Genomic DNA, 10,905 nt, shown 5'->3' on the forward strand with positions numbered 1-10,905 from the left:
TGGCATTTGGTTCCTGTGAAGTATTGTGTAAGGAGGCCCAAGTCAGCCAGTAACCTTGGAAATGGGAATACAGTTTAGCAGGCGTGGCTGGTGTGGAAGGAAGGATGGTCAGAGGGGTACTCTGAACATCCTTGCCAATGCACAGATGAAAGAAATGATTGAGAAAAATGTTGACCAAATACATAGGAGCTTTTGCCGACTGAGTCCCATTTCTCCAAAATAACTTCCCCCAAACTAAAACCTTTACATTCTTTAAGATAAAACCTTATTGATCACCACATCATTTATCAACATTGTGCTTCGTAATCAACAGCAAAAGTCATATATAAAAAACCACATGCTTTTATAATCTAAACGAGTGAAATGATGCAAAACAGATTAAAGTATGATGCATGCCACTGGTTCATGAACTTCATTGGACAAGAAATCGAAACAAAACAACCCAAAACCCAGAAAACCCAAACCCCAGCAACAGACCGTTGCCATAGAAAAGCTTGAGCAGCCAGTGCTGGTTTCTAACAGCTCTGTCTATTGTTTCCTCCATCCCTTTCTAAAAATGCCAAATCCGAAAGCAATTGGGCATCAAAAACAAAGGAAGAATAGAGATGTTGAATCAAAAGTTGAACGCAATAGTTCGACATTAACGGTTTCCAAACAATATTGATCCACCCTGTGTGTTTTTTTTCCTGTTTGTTAAATCCCTGCTGTACTCTGATTTATCCTTAATTTTCACATTGGCAAAAATTAAGATAAAGTAAGGCACCAAAAATCGCCCTGTATAATATATCTCTAAAAGCCTCATCACCCATCACAGGCAAGCTGGGAACTTGCAGGGATTAGCCTCTACTCATATTGTTGATTGCTGCCCCTAGACAGGTGTGCTTCATTACGTTCTATTCCTATTTTCATCTGTCACACAAGACTGTTGAATCCAAACACTTAACAGCACCAGGAAGCCATTTCACCTAGCTCCCTGTCTTCAGTCTTTTAGTCAGAAAAAAATACTGTATCATAGAGAAGAAGCAGACATTCTTTGCTGGTTATATTGATTTGCTTACCAAATAACTACCTAATTAAGTGGCAAACAGGTGGAAGGTTCTTCGCTAGTGACAGGCGCCTGGAGGTCACGGAAATATCACAAGGGCACATTGTCCCCCATTCTAATCTACTGATCTTTTCTGTAAGAAAACTAAGATATACTTTTAAGCGTCAACTGTGTTCTCGGTAACGTCACCACATTCATAAGTAGCTCGCCAATGCCTACTATACGGACGTTTTATGCAATCTGCTCTCCAGGCATTAAAATGACATGGCATGTTCATGGCATAATTGTATCAGTTGTACAAAACTCTAAAATCCATTCAAAATAAAATTTATGAGAGCTAATTGATCATGCTGTGCATGCTTCAAAGTTTCGGTGAGAAGACGGCTCATATTTTACTTCCTTTGCTGCAGCACAGTTTGTTACTTGGTGAAGGCTCCTTTTTCCTTAAGGACTTTTTCCACGACTCACTTACATTGCTTTTTTCATTATATCCAGTCTCAAAATAATCATAAAATTGGCCTTTGCACTCAAAAGCAAGGTCATTTCCCACAGGTTCATGGCTTAGGGGGCCACCATCCCTGTTGGTGTCATCATTTGCTTTCTCATTTAATTTGGCCTTTTCCTGAACACCAAGTGACCTCACATTAGTAACAAAGATTTCATTGGCAGGTATCTGGCCATCACCCTTGTAAATAGGTGCACTGCCTACATCAAAATCCACCTGGTGGGAACAGCTCGGTAAAGGCAGAGGGGGAGAGGAAGAGGAAGATGAGGAGGAGGAAGAGGCAGTGGTGGAGGCATTTCCGACATTAGCATTGACAGAAAGGGGTAAATTTAGGTAGTGACCACCACATTCTTGGTACAAGCAGCAGGCATGAAACTTTTCACACTCCTCTTTGGCCATCCGAGGTCGTTTCCGGTAAGGACAGTCTTGAGCCATAAACCACTCCTGGGCAGAGGTGCCATTGAAAGAACAGGCAGGAAAGCACCAGTTATTCTGCATGATAATTTCTCCATGGATCCTTTTCATCAAATTGTTTATAAGGACAGATCTTCGGAGGTACACTTCAGGATCATCGATAAACTTTAGCTTTTCTAAGGACATATAAAGGATGTGGGCTCGTTCCTCAAAGATTGAGATGGTCTAAAAGTCAAAAAAGGAAGAGAAAGCTTAGGAAATGGTCTATATTAAAATATCATCACAGCACATTTCTCTCTTGGCAGTTTCTGAGTCTGTGAGTCTGTGATCTTGTTTCCCCAGGTTCATTTAGAGATGCTGTCCCAGGGGCTGCTAATGTCTCCCCTTCCCAGCAGACTCACTGGTGACGTCGAGCACTGGGGAATCCAGCCACAATGCAGAACTCGGCAAGGACAGGTCAGGATGTCTGCTCTTTTACGGCTCAGTGAGGGGGATGCCGAAATGCACAAAACTAATCTATGCTGTTAGAAGTCAGGAGAGGGGGTTCTTTGGAGGGCAGAGAGGTAGTGACTAAAAGGGGACCCAGGAAAGGTTCTGGGTTGCTGGTTATGTTGTTTCTTTATCTGGATGTTAGTTATATGGCTACTTCACACTTTGTGAAATTCATCAAGCTGGACTCTCATGACACTTGGGCCTTTATATGACACATATATATTATATGTCAATAAATGCTTTTTAGAGTATGCCAACATGCAGGTCATCATAAGTATACTTCAGACCCTGGCCTAGCCATCAAGGGGCATGAGATCTGGCTGTCAGATCTGGCTGTCAGATCTCATGGCTCTCTCTGGCTGTTTTTCTGGGTTTCATTCTTGCAATTATCTTTGCTTGATAGAGGGACAAAAATAATGAATGAGGCTCAAACCCTAAAAGGAACTGTTGGTTGAAGGGCCAAAGTAGGCTTTTTCTGGTGTTGGGGAGGAGGAAAGATGCAGAGAGGGAATCAGACGACTCACTCCTGAGCTGTGTGATACCATCACTGTGTGATCATTGCTACAAACCCAGTGGCAATTTGGAAAACTGCTATAAGCCACAACACAGAAACCAAAAAGGACTTAAAATGCTTGTGTCCTGGGGGCTAGCTCTTCCAGGTCATAAAAAGAAAGCCAACCTGAATTAAACCAGCCCAAGCTGACCTAACGGAGGAACTACAAATGCAGGGGAAAGCCCAGCACCTGCCAATGCATGCTGATGACTTTTTATGAGCAGAGTCAAAGTAACATCTAAAGGGTGGGAGTGGGGGAGAGGGAGTAACAAGTGAGGAAGATGATTAAAAGATTAAAAAATCTTCTCTGAGTTTCAAAAAAACTCTGGTCTGGGTTATCCTCTCCTCGATTAAACCAGCAGATTGTTTTTGAAGGAAGGTAGCCATAAGGAAAAGGAACTGGTATTTCAAAAGCTTAGACAGCCAGTTTTGTACTTCTGTGCACTTTCCCAATCCTGTTATTTTCTTCTTATACGTGCAAAAAAGTTAGCTTTGGTTTTTTCCTGGGAATGAATTATATATTTTAACAAATGAAACATGTGTAATGAATGCACCATGAAGGACGTTTCTTACTTTCATGCACACATTCAAAGGATGGTGAGTCCCCCGCTGAGAGGTCAGGAAAAGCCCTGAGTGACCACCCCCGTGTAGGCACATATGTGTGGCATTGGCCATGGTAGCTGGAGCTCAGATACGGGGAACAGGTCAGGGAAGAACAGGTGCATTTCTGCACACGTGAAAGCACCAGTCACCATGACCCTTAATGCAACTTGAGAAAATGACATCATAAGTAAAAAAGACATTCTTCAGATTATATAATTTTGTTATTTCTGGGCAGAGGAGCTCTTGCTGGCTCTTTCTTCAAATACTTGTGAAAAATAACACAGGACCCAAAAAAGTGACAACAATTAATATGGCTCTGCTGAGAAGTGGCTCATTTTCATTGCTTGGGTGGAACAATTTAATTTCTGGAAATGGACCAAGCAACTGTTACTAAGTATCTTAAACTCTTAATAAAAATAATGACTATTAAAAAAAACATACTTTATGGCTACAGCTGCTGAGTGGTGGGTGAAAATCCTCTTCTTCCACATACTTCCTCTTAAAGTATGTGATCTTGGATGTTGTTATAGGATTTGAAACTCCCCTGTAATGTGATCCTGTGGTAATAAATCAGATATGACAAATGACATGCGGTTTGCCAGAGGTTCTCCAAACAAAATACTTGCCTTGCCTTGCCTTTTAGAAGATAACTTGGCTACGTATTTGTCTGTACATGTGGTGATTAAAAATAAACATTAGTCTTAATAGTTGCTATCATACAGAATCCTGTGACCCAGGCTAGGCAAGGATTTCTAGACAGTTATAGACGAAAATGACATATTTCAGCACTTACTAAATACTCAGAATCTTAACTCTATGCACAGGCAAACAGCAACATTCATAAAGGGGAGTAGTGTAATAACTCTGAAATAGTATTAGTATTTATTCCAATTATTTAATTAAACCCATGGTAATATAACACCACTGTTCAAATGTATATATCTTTAACTGTAAGCACTAATAACCAAATAACATTTAAATATTACTGGCTCTCAGTAAGTAAGCAAATTATTATCTGCACACTGGAGTCATAATATTCCTTCTTTTAAAATATAAAATTTTAAATTTTTAAATTTAAAATTAAAATTCAGGATAACAAAAGTCCTTTTTGCTCTCAAAAATGTAACATATCAACCATGAATAAAAGTAGGGCCTAATTTTTAAAGACCAAGCTTTTAATCCTTTTTAGCAAATCTGACTTCAACAAGTACTCATTTTACATTTTAGGTTTTTGGGTTTTTTCCAATCACTAGTACTACACAAAAATCCAAAGGAACTCACTTTAAAGTATAAGAATAAAGAATCAGGGAGAGCATATTTTTTTTCTGGGCTTAAATTTTTTTTTTTTCCTATGATACCAAAGCCAATTGCACGCTTAATAAAAAGAAGAGCCACATAGCTGCTGGCCCAAAGTGCAGATTCCTTTATGTCTCATGGGATAAAGACTTCATTGTCAAGCCCACCAGGGCTTGTGTAGCTCTGAGAGAACCATACAGTTCCAGAAGGTAGAAAACTGAAATGCAAACTGAAGTTTCAAGATCTGGTTTGGTTCTCTTAAAAACACAGATGCCTGACTTTTACCCCAAGCAGCGGCACATGGAAACTCAGGTTTGAATGCAATTAACATCACTCCTGGTCCCTTCCCTGGAGCCTTGGGCTCACTTATGAGCGGTACATAGGCAGCCTGGGACGTCCCTGGAGCACGAGCTCTCAGCTCAGAAGGGTGCCCCAGACACCACCGTTGCCCATCAGTCTGGCCGCAGAGGGCAGCAGGGGAAAGTCAAGGGCAGTACCTGCCAGCGGGGGACCAGCTCCCCGGTCTCCCTGCAGAGGAGCCTGTGCTGGCCCTGGGGGGCTTTGGCCTCCGTAGCTGTCAGCCTCCCATAGTGTCTGGTACCCGGCAATTTCAGCAGCTCCTTCCGAGACAATGGGCTCGCAGAATCTATTCATGGACAGAACCAGAGTCATCTCTGACAGCCTCAGATCTGAAAAGAAAAGAAAACAGCCCTAATCAAGAGCAAGCCAGGGGATGGCCTTGGCTCCTTCTTCGTCTGCTTTGGGAAACTTTTGCGCCTCAGTCCTCCCCTTTGCCCTGAAACATTTTATTATTTTTTCAAAGAAAACCTCAGCAAACTCTCTTGCTGCTATTAGCTCAGCCTCTGTGCTCAGCAATCTGCATTTCATGGGCGGATCTTTAAAAACCCCATTTCTTATTGTTCTCAGATTCCCCTCAGCCCTCTTCCAGACAGCTGCTTTGCCTCCTAAACACATTTTCCTCCTGACCTTCCCGCAGAAAATGTACCGCTAAGAGGCAAGGCCAAAACCCTTGCCGCTTTCTTTCTATTAATAAGGCAAAAATCAATTTTCTAGTCAATCCCCTGAGAGTCTCCTTTGATGAAATCCGCTAATCAATCAAAAGAAAAGGAAGGAGGAGACAGAAATCTTCCCCGGAATCCCTACTGATGCTCTCAGGTTCAGTCTGTTCCGCTGCCCGCTGCCCCCTCTTCCTCTGTTTCTGCAGGGCCAGTTCCACTGCAACATTCTGGGGCTCTCTCCACTTTCTTCTCCCAAAGCGAAGCAGACAGAGACACACTTGGTAGTTGTTTCCACCAGCCCTGATTGGCCTGAACTGGATCTGCCTCCAGTCAAAACACTGAGAGATGAAGACAGAAAATTGGCTCCAGTTTCCAGCCATGAGTTGCAGTCCCACAGGAGCCAAGCACAACATCAACGGAGCAGGCGGAATATTAAACAGGAGCCAGGGCTTCAGGGCCAGAGGCAGCGGACAACTCTACACCGCAAAGCCCAGAGGCAAGGCAGAAACTTTCCAAGAGGCAAAACACCACTGCGCTTCTGTCCAGTTCACGCCCTTCCCTAGGGTCTGTGGGGAAACTGGGAGCCTCTCTACTCTTGGGATGTGCCCTGGGCTCCTCGGCACCTTGGGTGGTGAGGGCCTTTCCCTGGGGGCTCAGTGTCTTCACCTGGTCCTAAGTAGGGCTCAAGGTGGGGTCCAGAGTGAGTGCAAAGGAGAAGAGGATCTAAAGCCAGCAGACCTCGGGGCCATAGATCAGTGGTGACTGCAGAGCAGCCTCCGTGCCTTATTATCCACCAATTCGTTTACGAGACCCAAACCTCCACTATCTCACTTTGCCGTTTAAAGAACTGTCACAAAGAGTGATGACAGGCCTGCTTTCTTGAAGATTGATTGTCTTTCAAATAGACGCTAAGGGTCTAGGTCTTGCTTCCTTCTCCAAATTATACAGCTTGTAATGTTTTGGTGAAAGAGTGAATCTACTATTGTCTCGTGGGAGACTATTATTACCTACATGTTATAACAAGGGTCCACTTCCAGGTAAAAGAAGAAAAGGCACAAGGGGACGGGCTTCATTAAGTAACCATGTACTTCTGGCTAACAGAGCAGCTCTTGGCAGCAATGACTCCATCACCCAGACTTCTCTCTGAGACCTGAAATTCTGTCCCAACCTCACTGAAGAAGTCAGTCAAGCCTTCTGACATACAGGGGAGGTGTCCAGGTCAGTGGCTGGAATTAGGACCCAGCTGATTTGGGCTGCTAAATTACCTACCCCCTTTCTTTTAAAATGCCCTCCAAAGAGGCAGCAGCAAGGACTTATTAGAAAACCTTATTTCAAGAGAATAAAAAAGGTTCAATTAATTCTCTAAAAAGAAATGGTCGGACATGCCATTTATTCTGTTCTTTGAGTCATCAATCAAGAAATTTAGACCACACTGATTTCACAAACTAAGCCATTCTATCACCCCTCAAACTCAACATCCAAACAAAGTATTTATTTCCTGGAAGACTCTTATGAAATGGTCCAATTTCTTAACTTATCTAAGAGACAACTGTATCAGGAAGTGCTATTGCCAGGAGCACATGAATTATATAGCTTTTTCTCGGAGTCAGTAGCCCCTGTCTCATTGACTGCAACAGTATTTTCTCGCTTGAAATTTACACTCACTTTGTGCTAGATTCTGGGAATAAGATCCAAGCTTTTTGCCTACGCGGAAATTTTATTACATATAAACCAAAGCACGTTGACAAATCCATATCGCATAAGACAGAGAAGCATTTGCAGGCCCCTAGCAGCAACTACCTTTGTTTAAAAGGACATTATATGGGCCCTGTGCTATTTTATGTTAGTAAGAGTTTGTCTATATTTTAATGACTTATCCTTGTAGCTTTTTGGTTGTTAAGGATTTCAGCGTTTCTATTTGTTAGTATTGTTTCCGGCATGAAATTCTACTCATGCATTTGAACTTGAAACATGGCATAATAGTTTTTATCTTGGCTGTTTCTCTCCTTTTACGATATCTAGTTTCAGTAAGTTTTTCTTTTCTTGAATGGGAAACTTTTACACACAAAATCCTAAACTGGAGAGGTGAGTTCCAAGAGTGATTTATGTAAGTCCAAATAAAAAATAAACGAGTTGGGATTATTTGGGAGCGGGGAGATTTTGCAATTGAGTCTTCCTAGTCTATCCAGAACTTACACTGGGACGTTAGGAAATTAAGAAGGCAAGTTTAACGTTCATGAAATACTGGAGTATGGGGCACAAAGCCATGATTCTTTTTATTTGTATTATATGTACAGATCCAAACTGTCATTTTTTCTCAGTACAGTGAGATTTACATTATAATTCTGCTAATGAGTTCAGAAGTTGAAATTCACAAATTTATGTGCTGTTAATACTAGTCATGTATAGTAAATTTTGTTTTTTTTTAACATCAGCGGTGAGTGAATTCAAAAGAAGGGTGTTAAAGTGTGTTTTGTCTACACAAGTGTTTAAAAAAATAAAAACTAGAAAGGTCCTAACCTTTTATCCTCAGGCTCCTGCATGTCTGTTTCGTCAGCCAAGGGAATGTAGTAGAATGACACCTCAAGCATTCCCAGAAAGCCAAGGGCTAAAATGTCAAGTTTTTCCAGCAAACGTTCACAGTAAAGTTACCAGGCATTTCTATACAATTTGTTTTTTCCAGATGAGTTGGGCTTCTTCTTTCCTTGGAGCCATGATGATGCTAACAGGGTAGCTGCAGATTCAGTGATGCCTTCCATCCAACAGGCGATCCTGGTCACTCTTTGCCACCCCCTCCCCCTCATCCATCATTAGAAAACATTTTATTAAGAGCATTATAGAAGTTAGAGGTCTGACTCCAATACTGAAATGCAAGAAAGTAAAGGGCTGGTATTTTCGATACACCTTTGACACTGCCGGTCTTAGCTGTCCGGCCCAGGTGTAATCAAGCCCTTGACCTGACACTGCTCCTAACAAGACCTCAACAGCTTGTCCAGCTCGTGGTAGTGGTGGTGGTGGTGGTGGAAGGGGCTGGGTGGGTGGAATGAAATCCTTCAACCCTTCTAAATAGACAGATACTACTTTTCTACCAGTCCCAGCAGTACACCTGTCTGCCCTGGGAAATACCTTTCCTCAGCTGCAGCTCTGAAAGGCCAAAATCTTTAGGTCGGGTCCTGGGGCTGGAATGCGGGTGCTGAGCAGGAGGGAGACGACGGGGTGCCCGGGTGCCCGAGCCCGGGAGCCAGGTCTCCCCATCCCAGGCCTAAGACTGGGATCCGAGGTTTAGAGACCCACCCCCTGCAGGGGGGCAGCAGACACCACGTCCGAGTTCCCACACTGACACACCCTCGCGTGTCGGTGCCGCAGCCCAAGTCCCTCTCCGGGGAAGCGGGCAGAGCCCTGCAGGCCGCCGACCGAAGGAGAAAGTAAACAACACCCCAAGTGTCTGGGAACAAAGGCAAGTTGTCTTTCCACGGTGCTGGAGCCGTGCGCCTCTCCTGAAGAATAAGAGCTATGATTATTCTTCCTTTTCTTCTTCTTTTTTTTTTTTTTAAACCAAGTTTCCTTCTAAGGGCAATAAACACCAAAGGTAGGATTCCAAGGAAATGACTCACGGCGGTTGGCAGGGCTCTAGAGAGGCTGGCCCCGGCCCGCGCTCCAGCCCGCAGCAGATGCCTGCCCGGCCCTCCCCCTTTCGCCGGCCAAACCCACTCGGAGCCCGCGCCTGCGGGATCGCCCTGCGCATCCGTTGGAGCCGGGCGGCCAGGACTCTGCCCGTGCCTCCCGCAGGCGCCCGCCGTGTCCGCGCCACCCTCGGCCGCTGGGCCGCCTCTGCGGTCCCGGCCGGGCACTCCGGAAAGTTGCTAGGGCAGTGGAGGCGGGAGGGGAGGCAGGGAGGAGAGAGGCGGAGGCGTGGACCAGGCGGGCAGCAGCCGAGCCCGCCGGGGAGGTGAGCTGAGGACAGAGGAGCCGCCGCCGCCCGCAGCGCGGCTCGGCTGCCTGGGAGGAGAGCGCGGGGGCGGAGGTGGCGGGGGGACAGAAGGTGTCAGCTCCTGCAGCTATTCCTTTTTCTTGCAAACGCGCGCTCCTGACATCCACCATCCCTCCCTCCCCACCTGCCAAGCGCCGCGGCGTCCAGACCTGGTGGCATCCCTCCTACTGACCCCCGCCCCCCAGGACAAGGGAATAAGCGGCCACCAAGGACCCTGGGGTCTCACTAGAGCTGTGGTCCCCACCCGCCCCTAGACTCGCCTCGGTGCGCGCGGGCTGCAGCGCGAGCAGCCCTAGAGGCGGCGGTGGTTCCCGCCCGGGTAAAGGCTCCGCGGCGCTCGCCAGCGCCGGGAAAAAAGCCCGCGCCGCCTCCGCGCCCAGCAGCGCCCCGGCGCCCCAGCCGCTCCGGGTCCCGCTTCGGCCGGTGCGCGTCCACTCGGTGACCCCGGAGCAGCCCCGGGGGAGCCAGTCAGCCCCAGAAGACGCCCGAGGGGACCGGCTGTCGCGCTCCACCCGGCCCGGCCTCTCCGCCCCCGCCGCCCGCTCCCAGCCCGGCTCTTACCGCGGGGTCAGCCGGAAGGCGGCGGCCGCGGCTCTCGAGCTGCTCCTGGCCCTCTCCGGGTTCGGCGCCAGCCCGGCCGCCGGTGCACACTCGCGCGGGTCCCGGCCCGGCGGCCCGGTCGGCGGTGGCCGCTGGAGCGCGGCGGGCAAGGGTCCCGGCAGGTCCCGCCGCCGCGACTGGGGTGCTGCGCCGCCGTCGCTGCAGACGGTTATGGTAATGAGCGGCTCTGTCTAGCGAGGAGCGTGTGAAACCCGTCAATCCTGTTTGCCATTTCCCCGTGGATTTCCGAGGAGAGGTTCTGCAGGATGCCCCCAGGGTGAGAAAAGGAACATGACAAGCGCGCCCGCTCTCCTTCCCTCCCTCCCTCTCTCTGCTCCCTCCGCTCCCGCCGCCACCGCCGCCGCCGCCGCCGCCGCCGCCGCCGCC

General features: G+C 46.9%; 1 protein-coding gene across 1 annotated transcript; it reads right to left on the reverse strand.

Annotated features, from left to right (window-relative positions):
• Positions 1-684: 684 nt before the first annotated feature.
• SERTAD4 (SERTA domain containing 4) lies at positions 685-10,643 on the reverse strand. The gene is made up of 4 exons (XM_007446359.1): positions 10,480-10,643; positions 5,406-5,597; positions 4,054-4,169; positions 685-2,189 (listed from the first exon to the last, which is right to left on the reverse strand). Exons 2-4 carry the CDS (start codon positions 5,578-5,580, stop codon positions 1,431-1,433), a joined length of 1,050 nt encoding a protein of 349 aa, XP_007446421.1. The 5' UTR covers positions 5,581-5,597; positions 10,480-10,643; the 3' UTR covers positions 685-1,430.
• Between the last annotated feature and the right edge of the window lie 262 nt (positions 10,644-10,905).

This window comes from Lipotes vexillifer, unplaced genomic scaffold (assembly GCF_000442215.2).
Source record: "Lipotes vexillifer unplaced genomic scaffold, Lipotes_vexillifer_v1.1 scaffold1707, whole genome shotgun sequence".
NCBI classification, from domain to species: Eukaryota; Metazoa; Chordata; class Mammalia; order Artiodactyla; family Lipotidae; genus Lipotes; species Lipotes vexillifer.

Bases quoted from the DNA above. Each gene is read 5' to 3' on its own strand.
- SERTAD4 (XM_007446359.1), bottom strand. From the start codon at position 5,580: ATGACTCTGGTTCTGTCCATGAATAGATTCTGCGAGCCCATTGTCTCG. The intron at 4,170-5,405 runs GTACTGCCCTTG...TTATTACCACAG, and splicing joins AGCTGGTCCCCCGCTGGCAG to GATCACATTACAGGGGAGTT. The intron at 2,190-4,053 runs GTATGTTTTTTT...TTTGACTTTTAG, and splicing joins TCAGCAGCTGTAGCCATAAA to ACCATCTCAATCTTTGAGGA.